This window comes from Enhydra lutris, unplaced genomic scaffold (genome assembly GCF_002288905.1).
Source record: "Enhydra lutris kenyoni isolate GAN:26980312 unplaced genomic scaffold, ASM228890v2 scaffoldscaffold13, whole genome shotgun sequence".
In the NCBI taxonomy this organism is placed as follows: Eukaryota; Metazoa; Chordata; class Mammalia; order Carnivora; family Mustelidae; genus Enhydra; species Enhydra lutris.
The window spans coordinates 28,789,625-28,811,195 of NW_019154097.1; the positions used below are offsets into that span (position 1 = coordinate 28,789,625).

Genomic DNA, 21,571 nt, shown 5'->3' on the forward strand with positions numbered 1-21,571 from the left:
AGAGAGGGGGTCTACCCGTGTGTGAGCCATGGCCAGCACCACTGAGGCCGTGCCAAGCCCAGGTCTTGAGATGGTGGGGAGCAGCCCATTGTGTGCCACTGGCCGAAGAGACACAGCTGCAGAGTTCTGAGACCTCGTCTTTGGGCAGAGCTCTCACTAAATGCTTCTGGCAGCTTCTTCTGATCTTATTTTAATCTTCCGGGGCTTTGGGTGCTGGGGTCACGTGGTACAAGTTGGATGACGAGACTCTGCCACCCTTAAGCGGCGAGGGCCGGCAGTTTGGTGCACAGACTGTCTGTCCAGCCAGAGCAACCCGTAGGATTTCTCCTTGCTCAGAAGGATTTCTAATGCATGTTCCTCTGGGTCCCCCAGACCCAGATTCACAGGGAGTCCAGAGTTTTGGTGGGAGTATAAAGTGGTACAATTCTTTTAGCAAGTTCTTTAGCAACATGGAACAGAAATCTGCCTCTAGGACTTGGGGTACAGGGCCGTGACAACCTCTCAGGGTCGCCGCTACTCCTATAAAATCGAGCTAACGATACCTACTCCCCCGGATTTCTTGGGAGGATTAAATGAAATGGCGTACGCAAGGTGCTTAGCTGGCAGTTCTTGGCTAATGGTAGCTGTTAATCGTTCCATTCCTTGGATGGTATCAAATGAGAAAAGCTTTAAGAACAAGGGTATTTATTTTGGTGTTTCATGTTCGTGAACCCCTAGAACAATCTACAGACCAGTATGAGGGGTATAGTGAGGCGGACCACGCCCGCACACCAAGCGGGATCCTGCCACGGCTGTGAGCAGCGGGGGTTACAAGGACACGGGGCGAGTCCAGCAGCTGGAGTACAGCAAGGAGACTGCGGCTCTGCAAATGATCTACAGGACAAACCCCGGAGGGGAAGCTGCAGAAATGCTAACAAGGAGTGAGGTTCAGAATGAACTTGTCTCTTTTCCCAAACTCCTGGATTATAAGGTTATCGGGTTATTTTTTACAGACAAACGGAAATTGTTTGAAAAGAGCAGATTTTGTACAAATCCGGTCAGCCAGGTGAGCCGGAAGATGGCTGGTGGGCCCTCGGCGCCTGAATCCGGACCACTCCTACTCAGTACAACGAAACTTCAAATAACCAGCCCGTAGATAGGACCCCCGTGAGGGTGCTGTGGGGCTCACCTGCCGGAGGGGAGACAGAGGTGTGCGGTCACGAGTTCAGGCTGTGCAGCTGGTCGGCCCTGGGTGCGTCTCTGAGCTACCCTGACTGTCAGCCTCTTGGCCATTAAGGCTCAGAAGACAGCGAACTGCCCCCTTCTGGGCTGTTAAGGTTAAACAAGGTGGAGGCTGACCATGTCCCTGTGTACCCTCCTCGACTCTGAGAGGGGTACTGCCCGGCCCCCGCTGTGGGGAACAAATGACAGGCAACCTGGCAGAGAGGGGCGCCTGGGGACCAGCAGGTGACTCCCTGCCTTTGGCCTCCTCTGAATGCTGGGTGTGATCCTGACGGCTGGAAATTCCTGAGCACGGTGCGGCCTTCTAGAGACTGCTGTTGGCTCCTTCTAAGCATCACATTCAGTGGGAAATTCTCTTACACATGGCAGGGTGAGGGGGACATAAGCTGGGGCCTGACAGCCACGCACACTGCGGCTGAAATGACCGTTCGCAGGTGGGAGATGGGGACCTCATCGTGCCCCCTGCAGCCACCACTGTCCCCATCACTCAGAGTAGCTCATGGTCCTACTTAGGTTCTCAACAAAAAGGCTGGATGGTACAGAGGAAGGGGTAAGGTCTGTGTCAGCAGACAGCTGATGCTACCAGTTTCTAGCCTGCAGACCCTGCGCTAGTCCTATTAGAAAGTCCCCCACTAAGCCTCAGTTTCCCTGTTAGATGTGAAAGCCACCACCTCCCCTTCACAGTCCCAAGGACGTTCAGTCAGTGTTACTTGTCTTTCCTTCTCCAGGTAGAAACACTCAGGCACCAGGGGACACTGGTGGACAGAACAGTTCCAATTCCCGATTTTGAGGAACCAGAGAAGAAGAGAGGCGTGTGGGGCAAGTCATCTTAGAACACAGGACCCAGAACCGTCTCTCTAGGCAAAGCCAAACTGACAAGGGACCCCTGCGGGCAGCAGAGTGTAGCTGAGAAAATGAATCAAGCAGCACCTGGAGTCCTCGCTCTGCCACCTTCTAGCCGGGTGACCCGGGAACACTGAGCACATATATTTGCTGAGTTCCCCTTCGGTGCAAGAAGAAACAAACACCAGTAGAAGAGGGCCTAGAACACAAGAGGTGCTCAACTGCACTTGCTGCTGGACGGCCTCTGACCCACAGCCCGTGCTGCGTGACCCCTCCTAGCCCGAGCTCTCACCCTAGGGAACCCTCAGGGCCTTCCATCAGCCCGTCCTGAATAATAATGCAAGTAGCTAGTACTTCTTGAGGAGAAATAGTCACTGAATATTAATTAACAAGTGTTAGCTGAAAAACAGAGGGAATGTTTTCCCCGGAAATCTTTCGGAAGCGTTCTTCCCGTTGTCATCGGATGGCTTTAGAGGGGCGAGGACACCCACCTTTGATGAAGAAAGGACATCTGACATACGAGAAATTTTGTTTCGGGAAAACGCGAGTCACAGAAGAGTCAGCAAGGGGATTGTCTTTAAAGGCCTTGTCTTAAACATCCCAAATCGCTCACACCGGGTCGGTTTTGGAAGCTCTCTGTGGAGTGAACGGATGCGTGAATGGACAGATGGACATCATCTGGAAGGAAAAAACTGGATCCAACGGAGGGTCCGGCCGCAGAGCTGGCAGCCGATGCTACCGGGCCCTGATGAATTCCAGATGCTGAGCTGCTGCGGGAGGCGAGGGAGACTGTCTTATTGTTAATCAGCTCCGTCTTGCTGTCCACAAAGTTAATTATTTAATGTGCTGTTTGGAAATGAGAGTTGGGGCGAGAAGTCAGGACGACTGAACCCCTCCCGCCACTTCAAAGATCCTGTATCTCTCTCTGCGGGCCAAACCCTCTAAGTTGCTGTGTACTTTGATATTCCCAGTGGAGACAAAGATCCGTGAGTCCACAAAATCCAGGCCAGATTAAAGGGCCAGGCACGGAGTCCATGTGCCCCACACGGAACCACCCGCAACAAAGGCCCATTAGGATCTGGCTCCTGCCTGCCGGCTTGTCTTCTCATGTCTCCCAGCACAATGCTGACAGATTGGTGGAGCTGGTTTCTTTCCCCCGCAGAACAATATTTTATGAGGAGTCTGTTTTATTAAAATATTTTCCGCTGGATGCTTCCTGTGTTTCAAGAACTTGGTCTTGCCAGCTGGAGCTGATGACAGTTGAGAAAAACACATCCAAGTGCTGCTGTGACATGGCATTTGGAAATGGAGGAGCACAACGGGGGGGTTGGGGGTGGGGGTGGGGAGGCAGCATGGGAAGAGATGCAGGAAAATACCCCAGTTGTACCAGAGATGTCACTGGTATTATGGGAGAACAGCTCCCCCCTCGCCCACCATTAAAGACTGTGAACAGAAACTCTCGGAATCATATCCCCAAATGTGTAGAACAATCTACAGACCAGTATGAGGGGTGTAGTGAGGGCTGATCACCTGGAGGGCTGGGGCTGCTGAGCCCTGGCCACGGAGAAGTTCTCATTTGTTTCTGATCGCTGCCAGTTTGCCAACCCCCTAAACTAGCTCCCATGTTCCCACTGGTTTGTTTCAACCCCAAGCGTTTCCCGAACAGACCTCCAAACAAGGCTCACTGCAAACAGAACCGGAAAGTGATATGGGCCCAGTTGTGCTGACACCCAGGAGGACAGGATTACCAGACACTGGCTCTCTGGCATATACTGAAGACACATCCCCTATCATGGGGCTGGGAGAGCAATGGCATAAATAAACATAATTAGGAATTCCGACCTCTACTCGGTGACCCGGACACAGCATGGGAAATGGTTTTCAGTGAAATGTGGAGCGTTGTTGGTCTGGTGTGCTCTTGGGCAAAGCAAGGACACTCTGGGTTTGCATTTTAGTATCCACAGGCCGGTGACCCTGTCTCCCCGCACAGCGTCTTAAAGATTTAGCCCAGTTTTAAAGACATGGTTTTCAAGAAAAATAACTCATTTCATCCCTCCCTAAGGAGAAATCTTTGGGGTCTGAGGCACTCTGAAGCTATATGGCATTTTCTCCACAAGGGGGCAATCATAATCCATGCCAGTGGTGGCCAGGGACTTAGTCCTTCATATTCCCACAGTCCTATTGTGCAGGGGATCAGTTACGCCTACAACCAACTTCAGGAGTCCTCTCTTCCAAATTTTGCATAATCAAGAATCTTTCAAGATGTGCGTACACACACACACAAGTCTCCTACCGCTGTCCGGGCAAGCCGTGAGCAGGCCCAGGTAGGCTGGTTCTCTAAGAACACAGTAGTCTCAGGCAAGGCCAGGCTGTAAGCCAGAGAGCCCTAGAAGAGCTGAAGAACACTGCAGCCCAGGTTAGGCCACAGCGTGACCTTTCAGAGTTGTTTCTTCCTTCTGGCTCCTTCCCTGGCTAGGGCCTGCCATTTCCCTTAGCTTCTTTCCCTGACTTTTCTGCAAGTAAAGCAGACAGGAGGAGCATTCCTCTCCTCACCCAAGGGACTTCAGGGTCCCTGGGGCAGCTGTACAGTTCCCCTAACAAACCCCGGACTGAGGCGATTTCGTGTACTTTTTCAAAGCCTCACAAGAAGCCAGTGTGTAGCTGCTGAGTTGTCTGGGCAGAGCCCCAGGCTGTGGGCCTTGGCAACAAAGGGCAGCACGCCAGAGGGTTCTGGACTTGGGGCTGTGTGCAGCTCCGAGCCTCGCGGCACTCAGGCAGCTCCATCTCCAGGCATCGCTGGTCCACCTGCCTCGTCATTCACCTCCTCCCTCCAGCATCTATCCCACACGGGACTCTGAACCGGGCCCTGCGCTAGTTTCTGGCAGAACACCCAGCCCGGGCCCCGCTGGGCCCGAGGGGAGGCAGAAAAGCCAAGCCCTAATGAAACAAATGCCGCGGCCCAGGTGAGCAAAGGTACTGCTGGGGATGGGGCGGTGGACCAGGACAGTCCTGGGTCTGAATCCAAGCTGCAGAGCCCTCCAGCACCCCAGGCTTGGGAGAGTGGTGGCCCCTTGTTAAACAGATTGCCCCCTCGATCGGGTCCTAGCTCTCCCCTGCTAACCCAGGCCTGGAACCTTCTTCTGAGCCTGTCTGAGTACACTTCGGGTGTCACCACTCAAAACCCAGCCCAGAGGCCTGGCTCCCTGGTCTCTGGGGCCTCCTGCAGGCATGACAACTGCTAGCAAAAGCCGACACAGAAGATCAAGCCCAGCTCCCCAACTGACCTCTTTGTTGAAACACCCCCTCAGGCCAGGGAGCCTTTCAAAGGCCACGGCTGCAGCACAAAGGCCTGGCCCCCTGGGCTCAGGCTCTGGCAGACAGAGGGGTGGGGAGCAACGGGTACTCACTGCTCAGGGCTTGAGATAGAAGTTCTCCGGCCTTCCACTGTGATGTTGCTTTTCGGTCTCTTCACGACGTGCGGACGGGGCGGGCGTACCTAGAACAGGCACGGGGGAAAGGCCCCAAGGAGTGAGTTGGAAAAGCCATATAGGAACATTCTGCAGATCTAGATCCCCCAGCCCCCAAATAAACACTGAGGCGTTTGCATGGTACAGGCTTCAAAAGCTCTGCTTATTGTGAGAATGTTGCCACTGAATTTGCAGCAGACACACGACCCAGACTTCTGTGATCTCCTCAAGTGGGAAAGCTTTTTCCGAAGAGCTCGGTTTCCTCGTCTGCAGATAGGGGACAGCGCCACCTGACCGCGTGCACGGCTGTCGTGGGAGTTCAACAAGACGCAGTCCATGCAGACCCAGAACACAGAGGCCCTCATTTATGAACAGTTCCCACTTCTTCAAGAACCCTGAAACTGGTCTGGTAGAACAAAGAGGTTTCACTTGGACTTGAACTCTAAAGTACATGTGCTCATTTCATTCTTTTTTACAACGGAATCCTACAATGCTTATTTTCTTCTGAGTCGGGTGGGGGGAATAAAGCAAATGGTAGCATTACAGAGTGCCAATAAAAATCCTTTTTCTGCTCCCCAGGCCATCTCTGGGCAGTCCTGAGCAGGACTCAGCCTGGACACTGCATGTCCCATGGAGCTCCTGCATTCACGGGGACCCAGCTTGAGGCTCAGCGGCAGGTGTACTGCACAGTGAAGTACACAGTTTCCTAATCCACAGCTGGGCTACAGCAACAAGATGGGATGGGTTTTTTTTTTTTTTTTTTCCTTCCTGATCTGCTGCATCTGAAAGCCAAGATGGGGGCCTACAGGAAAAGACACCTCCTCCCCCACCATCGCCTGTGATGGGAGTTAGGTTAAGAATTTGAGGGTGCCCTTACAAGGATAAAATCCTCGTATGGTCCAATCAACATTACATGGCTTTAAATTTGGCACCATCATCTCTGAGCATTTCCAATGCCAGAGAGGGACTAGAGAGAGCTAAACCAAGAAAGTCTGTCTGTGACTTTTGTTGCCAATAAAAATGCCTGGACATCCCAGTGTAGGGATTTCCTTTCTCTCTGCAGACGAGGGGCCGAGGTAGATTAAATGCCACAATCGTTAAGGTTCCCCAACAAGACAGGGAAGGAGAGCACACACATGTCCCATTCACTGCCTGCCTTCTCCCCTGAACCCCCTGCCCCCCTTAGCAATTTGTGGGCAACCAGCATAATGGCTGGAGAACACAGATTACAGAAGTTGGCTGCATGAAAGACAAGTCTTTGCAGAGTTTCATCAAGCTCTCAGGTCTCCGCATGTCTGATCTAACCAGAGTTTTTCCTGTGGAGTGGCCAGTATGATCTCAGCCTTGTTTGGCAAATCAGAGATGCGGTAACCGCCAAATGCATTCCACCAAACCTGTGGTCTCCTTCCATGGGCTTCCTCTGAATGAAGGTCCAACGAGATGTCACAGGGAAAGCACCAGCAAGGAGTCTGGCGTACACGGTGGCTTCTCTGTGACCTTATCAATAACAGAAAGGAGGCGGGGATGGGGCATCTCTGAATTAGAAGACGCCAGCTAAGATATCTAAGATGGCCTGACCCTCGCTTAGCATCCTGCTCAGAGCTGCCTGGTGTTGCGGTGGCCACCCAGCAAGACTTTTAGGAACAAATGGATGAGGTTGCTTGGAATCTAAGAGGTGCACAAGAATGCTGCTGCTCTGATCGGTGTCATCAGACTGGGGCCCGCTACAACGCAGACATCCGGTCACCACTGCTGAATGAATGGATGGCTAGATCCCCCAGCCCTTCCAACTCGAAGCTGGTCTCCCTGACCACAGCCAGACTCCTCTCCCTCTCACGGCTGCTAAGTAGGATCACCGGGTTGGAATGCTCCCCCAGGCTTTTCACCACGAGGGCGGATGTGCAGTGTGGGGTGACGGAGCCGTTCTGCCCTGCCCCGGGGGTCCCAGGGTGGGGGTTTCGGCAAAGCTCAGCTATGAAGGCCTGTCAGCCTGTCCTTGCACATGGCCGCTGTTCGCTACAATAAAGGCGGGTGAGGAATGTGAACTTGTGGCTGAAATGGGGGGATTAAGTTTGTGGCAACTTCAACTGAACTTGCAACGTGGTGAAACATGGGGAAAAAGAACAACAGAGCTAATTAGACGAGCTGAGCTGTCAGAGTGCCACCGAATGGCTCAGCGCCAACAAACAAAAGGAATGGGTTGGCAATCAGCAGGATCGATGGAGAAGACTGCTTCATTAGGGATGATAAAACAGACAGAGCAGGGAGAAGGGGGTGGGGGAGGGGAGCAGGGAGGCGGTGAGTCGGGGGAGAGACAGGAAGGGACAACAGACCCAGAGACAGTCACCTGCACGGCTCAGACACACCCAGAGTCACACACACCTGACTAGTGTGGACAAAGCCAGACACAAAATGATACTCACAGGCAGCCATCCTGAGACATGCACGGAGGCCTCGAGGCGCCGGCATTCACGCAGTCTCACAACTGCACATTCACAGAGGCATGCACGGGAGTCGAGGGTATGTGCGCGAATCACACACACACACACACACACACACACACACACACACAGCCACAACCAGGCACTGACACACACAGACAAAATGGTTTAATGAAGCCCGAATCATAAGACGGTGCCGACAACCGGCCTGTCATATTTCAGCGATCACATCCGTCTTTTGGGGGGTGCTGAGGAGGGGTGGGAGGCTGGGGACGGGGTAAGAAACCGCACGCATGCATACAACACATATAACAGCGACAGGCCCCACCGGTGCTGGGATCCCAGCAGCGCCAGGGGAGAAAATGCTAAACAGGGATTTTGAGCTCTGTTCAAGGGGGACTTGTGGGGAAAGTTGGGAAACCAGCCAATTCCCCACTGGATTTAAAACCTGAGAAATCTAAGTCGGCAGGGTTAAATGTGTATTGAATACAAAAGCACCGAGTACATTTGATTTTAATGGTGAGCAAGAAATAATAAATACCGAGCTTATAAAGCGCTTCACATGTGGCCGACCACAGCCCGCCTCTCCCCTGCACGCCCCCATCCACTCCCCTTAGTCCACCAGACACTGGTAAGGCTTTCTTCTGCTCTTTCCTTTTTCTTCTTTTAAAAAAGAAAATCTAAATCCTCTGGTAACATCTGAACTCCAGCCACAGGTGCCAGGCTACAAAGCTCCTTCCAGAAAGGCTGAATGCCTAGCCCCCATGTTCCTGCCACCCTGGGCCAATGGCCCCACTCCTGCCCAGATGTTTGTGGCTAAGTACTTGATAAAGCCCGGCTGGGGGCCAAAAGGCCCTGACATGAGCACTGGTCAGGCCATTCTCTTCAAGGCCCTCGAGGGGTTCCATACCCCACGTCTCCCAGGTTCACCCTGAGTGAACAGTGGTGCCCACTGGAAAGGCCTACATGAGTGGATGCAGAGTGAGCAGATTCTGGGGCACAGGGTCCTGCTGTGCCCAGAAAGCCCAAGCCTTCCAAGACTCCCAGTTTAGTTCCACAGTGACTCTGCTTGGCACAAGGTATCTGGGGTGACAGTAGTAGGGTATATGTGCCCACTTCCTGCCAGGCACTGTGCTGTGCACTATACACACGTGATTTCATGACCCTCAACAGGCAGCTGCAGCTAAACCCATTTTACAGATGATGAAACTAAGACTCAGAGAGAAATTAAATGTCTTGCCCCAAGTCATACAGCCAGGAATTGCCAACCTGTGATTCCAATCAGGGCAGGCCTCTCTGCCTTCCAAGTCCAGGAGAACTGGTTCCTCTAGGTCCCCTGCCCCATTAGCACACTGTAACCTGGGGCCGGCCCAGCACCGAGCTCCAGGCTAGCAGCCTCCAGCACCAGCACAGTGGCAGAGGCAAATGCTACTTGGGCTGTTCTCAGGGCCACATGTGCCTTCCCAAGCCCGGAGTCGCCGGTGGGAGTCTCCCCGACTCTGCACAGGTCGCCACTTGGGTGAGACAGCAGAGTCCCTGGGAGTGGTCCCCAATACCTGTCCTGCCCCAATCACGCTTTGCGAGAGAGCCCGGCCTGCCTTGGGTCCTAGGTCTCTACAGGAGATTCGGAGAGCAATCCTCTGGGTGGCGGGCTTAAGGAGACGCAGGCCTGGGCTCCAAGGCCAGCATGGCCTCTTATCTCTGTGGCTTTGGCTACAAGCTGGGGAAACAGTCTCTGTCTCCTCTGGGCTGTTGGAGGGACAAATAAGACCATAATTATACAACTGCCTGGCACAGTCCTAAGCACAGAAAAAGTGCCCAGTAAAGAAATGCTAATTCTCTTCACCTCCGTATCCTTGCCAAACCCCAACACAGCCCTAGAGAGTCCCATAAGGAACCCAGCTGGTGCTGCTAATCATTATTTTTATTATTTAAAAAGACAACTTTTTAAAATTTATTATTTTTAAAGATTTTATTTGAGAGAGAGAGAGAGAGCAAGCGAGCACACGCGGGCATGTGTGTGTGAGTCAGGGAGGGGCAGAGGGAGAGAGAGAATCTCCAGCAAATTCCCCACAGAGTGTGGAGCCAGATGCAGGGCTCGATCTCATAACCCTGAGACCATGACCTGAGCTGAAATCAAGAGTCAGACACTTAACAGATTGAGCCATCCCCCTTTAAAATTTTTATTTATTTATTTTGAGAGAGAGAGAGAGAAATATTATTTTTTTCAGAGAAAGGGAGGGAGCGAGGGAAGGGGGAAGGGCAGAGGGAGAGGGAGAGAGAGAATGTAAAGCGGGCTCCATGCCCAGTACGGAACTCTATGTGGGCCTCAATGGCACAACCCTGAGGTGATGACCAGAGCCGAAGTCTCGAGTCGGACACTTAACTGACCGAGCCATCCAGGCACCCTACTGCCCCAGGATATTATGCTATGACAGACTCCGGGGAAATGCAGACAGAGGGTCCCGGGAGCTTGGTATGCTGGAAAGACCACAGGTTCTCGAGTCTGGTGATCCTTATCTGCACCTGAGGGGGTTGGGTTAAGCATCAGTTTTCTCATCTCTAAAATGGGTGGAGATGATGTCCACTTCATAGAATTACTGTGAGGCTCGGCTAGGATACTTGCTGACTATAAAAACTCGTAGGCAAACAACAGTCACCAAGAAACCAAGTCCTTCCTTAGAAGTTGTAAGGTTTAAAGACCCATTAAGAGTAAGAACCACTGTTGCGGGCCGGACATCAGGCTCTAGGACTGTCATCTCCGTTCACTGTCAAAGCGTCTGTGGAGGAGGGCATGCCAGAGAGACAGAAGGCGCGTTCAGGGGAGAGAGCGGCAAGGCTCAGAGCTTCAGTACTTGTAAGTCCCAGAGCCTGGGTCCCCAAGCTCAGCTCCGTCTACCCCCCAAACCATCATGCCAATGCCTCATCCCGCAGCTCCCACTAAATCACACGCGGTTGTACCCAGGAGGGGCTTCCTGTTCCACAAAGCAGCTTCTTTTTGCTGTTTGTGTCTTCCTCCCAATGACAGCGAGCAGGAACGTTCCAGCCGGCCCCTCCGGAGCCTCGCTGATGGGGTTTGGGCTAATCGTGGTTTGACTGGGTTCGGGAGGGATCCGTCACACGTGGTTGGAACTGCAGACTCACGACTGCCGTAGGTGAAGGTATCTAAACCCCGCCATCCTCCCCCACCCCCGGCCCTCTAACTCCCACACACGGGAGGGAAGGGAAGGAAAACAGCGCCACAGAATTTTCCAGCATCCACGCAGAGAGCAGCCACCCAAGCGATGCTGGGCGTGTGCGCTGTGGATTAAAAACAGACACAGTCGGGCAGGGCCACCTGCACCCCTTGGCTGCCACATGTCACAGGATGGCTGTGGACATGTGCCTTGGTCAGGGGGAGGGCGGGGGTTGGCACATGGGTTTGTGGGGACTCTGGTCACAGCTGGCCGGGAACCTGACCTCTTTCGCTGGGCTGCAGGAGCGGTGGTTGCTTTGAATGAGGCAGAGCACCTCTTCTGGTAAACAGCCCTCACCCAACGGTCCTGGTAAGTTTCCCCACTTTAAAGGATCCCCTTACGGTGCTTATGCCTCGGCAGGGCCAAAGTCTGAACTTCCAAGGAAAATGGGGCCCCGCACCCCAGATTTTCCCGCAGCATTTGTCTTGAAAAACCTCAGAGGGGTCTCTCTGCCTCACCCACCCTGTTCCCAGGGGCTGGGGGGGTTGTCGCATGTCGTCCTGCTTTTCCGCCCTGACTTGGCACTTCACTGGGGAAGGTGGGGCTCTATGTGAGGCCGGTCCCCACCCGAGGCCGCTCTGAGATTCTCTGGGCGTAGCCTCTGCCCTCGCAAAAGGGACATCAAATGCCTTTCCAAACCCAGCTCTGGCGGGAATGAGACCCCTGCTGCCAGACTTCTGCTTCCTTTGTGAGGAAGAGGCGGCTGGAGCTTGACTTTGAAGCTCATTGGCTAGAATAGGACTCAGCCTAGGAGACGGGCTCAAATGATGCGCACACGGCAAACACACCACACAGTGGCTCGCGGCTACCTACAGCTCCGACCGGCAAGGTGCCAGATGGGCTCAGGACAAAGGAGAGAGAAGCCCAGAAAATGCAAGTCCGGGTTCATGCCACGCAGAGAGGGAAGCTGAAAAACCCAATTCCCGGTTTGGTGTTGCAAGGCAGCTGGATTCAAACTCCCGAGGTTTAGTCAGGCGGGGAGAACGGCTCAGGCAGTGTTAGGCGGGAGGGCAGAACCACCGGCTACTCACGGGCCTCGAGCGCTGTATCTTGGGCGGCGGCGGGCGGGTGGGACGGAGTCTTTGTGGCTGCATTAAAGCGAAACTTAAGACATCAGTACACATGGAAATGATCCCATGCATGTGCACACCTGGCACATGAGAGGAAGCATCCGGTTCCCCAAGCCAGACCCCGAGGAATGTCCTTGATGCCTCCCGCTCTCTCACCCCCACGCCAACCGGTCACCGGGTCCTGCACGTGCAATTCTGAGGCCTGGATCTCTGTAATCATTTCCCAGCAGGACCTCCTCCAGCCATTGTCCGTACAGGCCAGGGGAAGCTTCTAAGATGCGAGCTGACCCTGTTGCACCCCAGCCTCGAGACCTCTGCCGTGCCCCCCTGCCTCCTCGAGTGACAACGCAACCAGGCTCAGGGCTGGCATTCCGAGTCCTCGGGGACCTGGGCTCTGTCGTGCCTCCCAACCTTCATCCTTGCTCACCTGGGCAGACCCTCAAATGGCCCCGGGCTCTCATGCCTTGTTTCCTGCCGCTCTTCAGTGTGGAAGGACCTACCCCATCATCGGCCTGGTAAATGTCCATTTGTTATTCAAGAGGGTAGGTCAGATGCCGCCTTCAATGCTCCCCCTGCCCCGTGCCCCCTGCTACGTGGCATCTACCACCCAGTGTCTCCCTCCCACCAGACCCCTGCACGTCCTTTCAAATGTTCATTTCCTTGAGGGACTCATCCTTATTCCTCAGGGAAAAAAACATTTGCAAAATAAATGTCTGATGAAGAAATAAAATTGTACAAAACACTTAGCTTTTGAAATTAGGATCTGAATGAAAACCAAGAGAGCACAGCTTCTTGGCTCTACCCTCTAACCTTTTATTTTGAAAGTCAAGCCCTGTCCTTTCAACCGCCTGCCCGTGTAGATGCCCTGGCAGGTGTGGGAGATGCATGGGCAGAGTAAGGAAAGTGAGTACACGCTTGAGACCAAGACTGCGGACCCTCGGCAAACCCCTTGGGGCTTCTGGTTGGTTCCTCCCCATTGGGCCACGCCGTTCACAAAGGTGCATTGTTATCTGACAAAGTCCAGCCCTGTACTGCCCACTTTGGCAGCCAATGGCCACGTGTGGTGAGTCTGAATTAAGATGTGCTCTAAGCATGAAATATACACTGGATTTCAGAGACTTAGTTTGAAACAAGTAACTAAAACATCTCAGTAACTTTTTTACATTGGTTTTCTATCTTAGAATTAAAAAACAATTTGGCCATGTGGTTTAGTATTAATTTCATGTTTCTTTTTACTTTTTAAAAAATTTTTAAAAAGATGTAATTTACTTATTTGACAGAGACAGTGACAGAGACAGCGCGAGAGGAGAGAGCGAGAGAGAGAGAGCACGTGTGCATGCACAAGCAGGGGGAGCAGCAGAGGGAGAGGAGACGCAGGCTCCCCATTGAGCATGGAGCGCGATGTGGGGCTCGATCCCAGGACCCTGGGACCTCGACCCGAGCCGAAGGCAGACGCTTAAAGACTGAGCCACCAGGTGCCCCTCTTATTGCTTTTCTAATGTAGCTACTAGAACGTTCTGAATTCCACATGTGACTTGCACTGAGGCTCCTGCCACGTTTCTCTTGGACGGTGGTGCTTTAGAGCCTCGCTTGGCTGGAGACAGTCTTCAGACACCAGACCTGCCTTGGGACTCACTCTCGGTACCCAACTCCCAGAGAGCAGAGGCCATGTCTCAAGCATCCTGGACCCTTGTTGCCCAGCACAGGGCCAGTGGCAGAGTTGGCAGAGGGACTCAGTAGTGTCCTGGGATCCCCCACAGCACATGCAGAGCACGTCTGGTGGGAGGTACACTATGGCTTCCCGGTCTCGGGCTACTAGCTGGCGGTGCGGGCCACACCACGCTCACAGACCTGCCTTCAGCTGGGGGCCTCCTGAGGGTGGGGCCGCCACCCAGTGCAATGAGCATGGCAACCCACTAAGCCCTATTTCTTCTCCTTCATGTTTACAGGGAAAGTATGGGGCAAAAGAAGATAGAGCCCCTCAGCTCACACTGCTCAGCAGGTGGGCATCAAAGGACAGGGAGAGGGGAGCCACCTGCACGGTGCACAGGCCGCTGCCTCGTCCACACCTGCCTCCCCAACTGTCACGCGACCCCCCACCTTCACTTGTCTTTGGCCATTCTGCTCCAGTCCACAGTCCTCAAGGCTCATTGCCTCTGAACAAGCTGTTTCTACCCCTGCTGGGGGCGGGGGGTGGCAGAGCGCTCCGGGGGTGGCCCCTGGGGTCAGACAGTCTTAGACTGAACCCCAGCAACCCCCTACCCTTTGGGTTTCTACAGACCCATGATTTAACTATCTGAGCCTCCCGTTCCTCATCGGTGCAAATACAGGTCACGGCCCCACCCACCAAGGGGGCTGTCAGGAAGATTCAGAGATACCATGTTGGCCACGATCTTCCCACAGTGCTGTCAGTGGACACTGGCAACTATCACTGTTAGCAGGCTCCCCGCCCCCAGTCTCTCCCCTCCCCATCCATCTCCACGCTTGCTCCAGAGGGGACTTAAAAAAAATACAAGCCCACTAGTGTCTCTCGCCAGCTTAAATCACCCCAGCGGAAGGCCAGTGGAAGGCCAGTGGAAGGCCAGCCTCTCCCAGTGCATTCTAGGAGACGCACTGTATGAAGGAAGGAAAGGGGGTTCCCCAGCCAGATGAGTCTGGGAAATGCTGTCTATTGCCTTATTCCTTTTGGAGATTCACAATGCCAGTCAGCACAGCAAAGGCTACCAAGTCTTGCAACCAAAAAACCCCACCTTAAACAGTCAAAACCCTATTAACATTTCTTCTTCTACATCCTATTTGTTCAATCGATTTGAACCCAGACTCGCTTTCCCTATACTAGCCATTAACAGCCTCTGAAAAATGCTACCCGAAGTGTTCAAAGCCCTCCAGACACCGGGTCCCACCCACAGACCTCTGTGGTCTCACCTCTGGTGCTTCCCCCCCATCTCCCTGGGATCCCACCACCCCCAGCCGATCCAACACACCGTCCAGCTGCCCCGAGTTGCCTCCCATGTTCTTGAGGTTCCAAGCTAGGCCCTTCGCCTAAAATACCTTTCCATTTCCTTTTGTCTCACCCTGGGTGCCTCTTGTTTGTCCTTTGGTGTCTGGCTCAAGCACCACCTCCCCCAGGAGGCCCTCCCTACCCTTCCCCACCCACGTGTCATCACACAGCACACAGGCTGTCCTTCTAAGCCTCTTCATCTCAGCTCTCTGTTTATCCTGGGGGCCAGCCCAGTACTGGTCCATAACAGGTGCTCAGCAAATGATTTTTGGCTTAAACTTCGCTGGAAGGTGTAGAGACTCAAAAGAAGTTCTCTAGATTTTGTAATTAACTTATTTTCCTTAGAGGGTCACCAGGAAATGCAGGTTCAATGATGGGAAGAAAGTAGACTCTTGATCACACCCGACCTAGAAGCGAGCAGAGTAAGTTGGGGGCATTTAAAGACACTATGAAAGGGTAATGTGGTCCATCTGTCAGGGCCTCACCGCTGGGGTAAACAGGGTCAGGCACCAGAGGACACACCACTGCGACAGCTTCCCAAGCCTGCTGGGGTGGGATGACAGCTGGGGACACAGGCTGGAGAGAGCTGAGTACCCTGGGGACAATTAGAAGAGGCCACAGGGGTGACCGGTAGTGATCTGGGTGGGAAGAGAAGGTGAAGTAAGAAGCCAGGGAAGGATCAACTCAACAAATCCTTTTCCAGAACGTGGCCCCAGGGTTGGAGGCTGAATCGGGACTAACTGAAAGTGGGGCTATGACAATGTGAGCGGGGCCTGGGGAGGCTGCAGATCTGGCCAGCGCACCCTGAAAGTCTTTCAGGTGATCCAGGAGCACCCCCATGCCCCTCTACTCCCTGAGGGTGCAGACTGACTTTCGCTCTTCTCTGCCTCTCACCCCACAGTCCAGGGCGCGGACCCGCTTGTTCAGCTCTTCCCGTGGCCCCAGTGGCAAGGAGCACATCCATCTGTGGGCGGGGAAACAGACCGCAGAGAGGTAAAGCACCCCACACACGGCTCCCAGCTGGTAATGGGGAGTGCCGGGAGTGGGTCCCAGGCCTCAACTGTGGGTCCAGTGCTCTTCCCACTGCTGGAGGAGGTGGAAGCAAACCCAGGAGAGCCTCACTTCGGAAGGAGCCGAGAACTGAGAGGGCCAAGTCCAGGCACCTTTACACAGAAATCATGATGTATGGGAACCCTAATTCCCTGGCTGGATCAAAGTGTGGCTATACAGACTGCTGTTTTTTAACTGAGTTCAGAAGCCTGGGCCTTTGGCTATCTCTTGCTAAGAAGAGTTCCATTCAACAATTCATCTCGCACTTTCTGAGCTGGGCTGGGGTGGGTGGGGGGCGATGGTGGGATTGGAGGTTTTGATAATCAACACATGCACCTGTTTTCCTGAAGGTCCTGTCCAATTGGAGAAGCAGTTTCATTCCCACGTAGTGGAAAGATTCCTCCTGCGTGTGTTTATGGGACAAAGTCAGGGCCCATAGATTCAGAAAAAAAAAAATAAATAAATAAAATAAAATAAAGTTCTTGTCCTTAAGAAATGTATGGTCTGGTGGCATTTGAAGCACATCACGGAAAAAATCTCTCTTAGATACAAAGAGTATTTGGGCTGAAACCTGCAGAAATATACTTTGGGTTAGAAAGATGTGGGTTCATGTGGCTCTGCCATTTCCTAGCTGAGTCCACTACCAGCTCTGCCGCTTGGGTAAGTTACTTCAACCTAAGTCCCAGTTTGCTCTTCTGTAAAACAGGGATAACACCCGAGTCGCAGGCTCCGGCGAGAGGACAGTGTAGGGCTGCAGTTCTGGCTGGGGGCTCTGGCCCAGCCCCTGACGACGACCCCAGCCAATCCTCTGTCCCTGTTGGGCTCACAAATCTTCCCAGAAAAGTCCTGTGGATGTGAAGACCTTGGTCTTCCAAGGAAGTGTGCTATCAGCAAGGCACTGTCGAAGGTGACTGGATTTTAATAATAATCTCTCTTATTTATATGATGTGTTTTCCTTTCAAAACGTTCCTGCTTCTCTTCTTTCCTTTGAGCCTCACGTCCCCTGGTGAGGCAAGTTAGAGGAGGATCATGTCCCTGCTACAGTGGCAGGAAACAGGAGGCCCAGAGAGGTTAAGGGACTAGTATGAGGTCACACAGCTAGTGGCAGGAACTAAAGCCAGCAGGTATTCTTAGACACTGCACTACCCTTGTCAACCCAAATTTCTAAAGTCGTCTGGAATCCTTTCTGATACAGCTTTTCTAACCCATTTGAAGTTAGAATCTGTTGTTAGAGATCTGTTTAAGAGAAAAGGCTGGTGAGAGAGTGACTCACATCTTCCCCATCCTTCTTTGAGCAGCTCTTTCCAGGGCCTTCCAAAGGAGGCAGAGGATTCATCTAACAAACATTCATCTAACAAATGGCATGTACGCTGCACATTGGTCAGCAAGATATGGTCCTGTCCTCCAAGGGCTCCCTCTATGATCGAAGGGGTTACAACGCAGCGGGGAAAGAGGGTTGCAGAGGTCTGTGGGGGTACAGAGGAGGAGCTTACTGGATGGGTGTGGGAGGGAGTTCAATTGCATGGTAGAGGGGAACTATGGTGGCCCACCATGATTAGAGCAAGGATGGATATGAGGGCAAGGCAGGCCAGGACCTTGGATGGGTTGGTGGAGGAGGGGTAGGTCACATCTTAGCCTTGACTAATCAGGCTAAGAGATGTGGCTTTTCTCTTGAGAGCAGCTAGGAGGGATTTAGGCAGGGAGAGACATATCAGAGGCCTTGGTGTCCTTGGATGGGAGGAGGATGGGTGGGCTTCTAAGGACAGACATTCTCCCCCAAGCCACAGGGCCCTGCCCAAGCCTCCAAGTTGTGAACTCACCACCCCTGGCCACCTGACTACGGCAAGATGTAAACGTGAGAGGGTAAGCCCGGAAGTATGATTGACACAGAAGTCCCAAAGAGGAGAGGAACTCTTTGGCCTCTGCCCGGCCCTTGACATTTGCATCAGTCAGCCGTGTGGACCATGTGAGTGCGCTCACTGGATATGAAACCCACATGTATGAGGACAGCATCTGATTTGCAGTTAATTTGTTGATGCAGCAAAACACATTGTTTCCAAAAGGTCAGGAGGGGAAGTCGTGTTGGAATAGCAACTTAATTACCTGGGCAGCATGGGTGAGTGGATGCCCTGCACTGGGCTCCGGGGTGGAAAATGCTGGACTGGCGGCAAGGACCAGGGGCAGAGTGTGCACCGTGTGCGAGAGGGGCTGGGGGAGGTTCAGCCTGCACAGACTGCAGAGCCAAAGCACCTCCTGCCTGCGTGGGCCGGTGCATAACCAGCTCACTCGCTAGCCAGGGGGATCCTCTGGACGGGAATGAGGGTCATTACCCCATTTCATAGATGGCGGGGAGGCGAAGGCTTTCCCCCGGTCACAGAGAGCAGCGGATGACGGGCCTTCGGAAGAAGGTCAAAGAGCTCATCTCGAGGTAATCGTGGGCGGGGGCAGGGGTCCTGCGATGTAAGCGGGAGGGGCTGACTGTTTGAAAGTGAAGCACAGATTTACTCAGTCCCCGTGGAGGGCACATCTGGGATCATCCCTTCAAGGCCACCATCGGCAACCCCGTTTGGCTTCTGGGAAAGCAGGCGCAGGGAGCTGGTGGAGGAAGAGGTGCTACCTAAGGCCACACAGAAGGTGAAATGTCAACGTCAGCGGGGAGACAGGCCAGACGCCAATGAGAGCCTGGTTGCAAGGGGAAGGAGGTCGAAGAACAAAGATGCCTGGGGCAGAAGGCTGTGCACGCAAAGCTTGGGGAAGGGAGGCAGCCAGGGCCCCCGCACTTCCCCTTTCCAAGGGCTGGAGGCATGAGAGCTGGCCTCTGAGGCTGGCCCCAAAGGGGGTCTCAGGTCCTGTGTCTGAATGATGCTGGGCTCTCTCCTCCCCATCAGACTCTATCTAGTCTACAAGGAGGTGGCCCTGGTGTCCCCAAAGGGGAGGCTGGACAGATGCCTGGGATTTCTCTGTCCTAGGGGTATGGACCAGTCAGATAGGCTGCCAGAAGAGAGAAGAGAAAATTCACAATTAAGCTCTGTCACTGTTTAACGAAGGAGGAGCTCACCTGGTTAATTTTCCTGGCTAGTAGCCGTATCAATGCTCTGACCTACGCATGAAACAGCGCTGGCTGGGAGAGGAAGACAAAGCTTTCCGTGGCTTTACAGAGGGCCTCTGGGCTGAGAGCAGGGTTGCTCTCCTCCTTGGGACCGGAAAGCCGCTATTATGCAAGATATGGAAATAAAAGAGGGCTCTTTTTGATACACCTCCAAAAAGGAGTGTATTGAAGCTATATTTGTGTGGCGTGTCTCCTTTGAAATGCCCAACCAGTTCTCTCAGGCACAGCTCCTACCTGTTCCCAAGCAACTGTCATCACCTGTGGGCCTCTCGTCCACCCTTCAGAGAGCCTGTCCTGCTTGTTGGGAGGATCAAATGCCTGCCTTGGCTTCAGAGTTTCAGCGAGGGTGACTGGAGGGGCCAGGCCTGGGGCCCCCAGATGGGATCCTGGCCATCTTCGGGCCCTAAGCTCCGGCAGAGGTAGCTCTAAGCTCGGGGCTATGGTCTCAGAGGGATGCTTCTTACAAGATGTGGCCCAGGGTGGACTTCTCTTTTGTGGTTGAGGAAGAAGTTTCCAACCTGCCCATAGCAGGTGACAAGGAGGTGCTTCTTTATGAGAAGGAGGGACTGGGGTGGGGTGGGGGTGGTGTCTCATCTTGGAGTACCCTCGATGGGCCAGTGTCACTCCGAATATCCCAGTCAGTCCTCAGACTCTGGAGAGAGGCTCTATCATGACCCCCATTCTCTAGAGGGGAACCGGAAGCCCCATGCTGACCTTCGCACGACATAGTTAGGAAGCTGGTGGCGCTGGTCTTCAGTCTGTGGCTGTCGGGCTCCAGAGGAAGGTCTCCACATGCCCTGTGACCTGCTGCCCGGAGGCACCATCTAAGAGGGGACCGATGGTGGCCGTCCGAGAAAAGCTGCAGCCGCTGCCTCGGGGTCTGTCAGCCATCGTCTCCGGAGAGCGTGTACTTAGGATTTGGTCCCCTCAACTTGTCCCCTCAACAAGTCACCTGGCGAGGCCACTCTGGCAGGCTGGTCCCAGGCCCTTTCTCTGCAGTGAGTGAGTGCAGAGCTGAAAGACACCTCAGCCTGGTCCTGAAGAGCACCGCGTTCCTCCCTGATGTTGACAGGAGTAGTATTTTGTCGTGGTGCTGGTTAATTTGTAGTGGCATTTGTGGTTTGAAGCCTTGTCAGGATCCCTGATTACTTCCCGTGCAAGGAGCTTGGCTGATGGGGAAGTTCACATGCTGAACAAAAGCGGCGAGGCAGCTGTGAGGAAGGCTGCGAGGGGGCCGGGTGACCCTAGCTGCTTGGGGGGCGAATAGGGAGGAGGGCCAGAAGTGGGGAGGGGGAGGGGAGCCTTTTGTTTTTAGTCAGGTGCAGCTGCTGGGGTTGAATAGGTGGCATCCACTGGCGGCTGGAGGTTGGGCACCAGAGGTGGCGGCTGGTGGCTGGGCAGGGAGCACAGCTGACATGTGCCATTCTCTGCCCAGATAGAAGCTGGAGGTGCTGCCTAGAGTGCCTGGGTGACATTCCCAGGAGGTGGGGGACAGGAGGAGGGGCTTCTAGAGGTTGGGAGAGAAAAGGCCCTCACACACCAGCACTGTTTTTTGGCACTTGCTATGGACCAGGTCCTATGCTGGGATCTCTACACGTAAGGTCTCTCATGACCTTGACAACCCTGCAGAGAAGGTAAAATCCCCTTTGGCAGATGAAGAAACTGAGGCTACATCCTCAGTGACTCATCCAGGCCAGGCCTCACAGCTAACGGATGGTAGAGCCTGACTCCTCGCCCAACTGTGTCTGACCCCCAAGAAGCCCACGCTCCTTCCATCACAGCCAATACACGCACAGCAGAAAGAAAAGGTGCTGAAACCTAAACCCTCAAGACCAAGGGTGCTCCCCTCTCCTTAGGGAGTTGTCCCCGAAACCACTTTGAGCTTTTTTTATCCTGCTACGTCTGTTCTGACCACACACAAGGGTCCATCTTTGCTGCCACCTGCATTTCCCCAGGCTGTGTCCTGCCTCAGTGAAGGTTTGCTCAGTGCATTTAAGGGCCAGGACCAGCTCAGCAAAACCGAGGCTAATTTATCATCTCCAGAACGATGTCCACCCCATGCAGAACGCCACTAGCAAATGAAAATAAAAATCTTCTCCTGATTTTGCGGTGGTACACAGAGGACTGCACAGC

At 53.6% G+C, this 21,571-nt stretch overlaps 1 protein-coding gene across 1 annotated transcript in view; it reads right to left on the reverse strand.

The window, feature by feature from the left end:
* The window catches only part of LOC111145755 (DENN domain containing 1A), a 499,803-nt gene that overhangs the window by 14,643 nt on the left and 463,589 nt on the right, over window positions 1–21,571 (reverse strand). The window contains exons 20-21 of the mRNA XM_022500941.1: window positions 12,240–12,296; window positions 5,472–5,560 (exon numbers count right to left, since the gene is read on the reverse strand). Of these exons, the coding sequence (XP_022356649.1) occupies window positions 5,472–5,560; window positions 12,240–12,296 (146 nt within the window). The remainder of the gene's footprint in view (window positions 1–5,471; window positions 5,561–12,239; window positions 12,297–21,571) is intronic.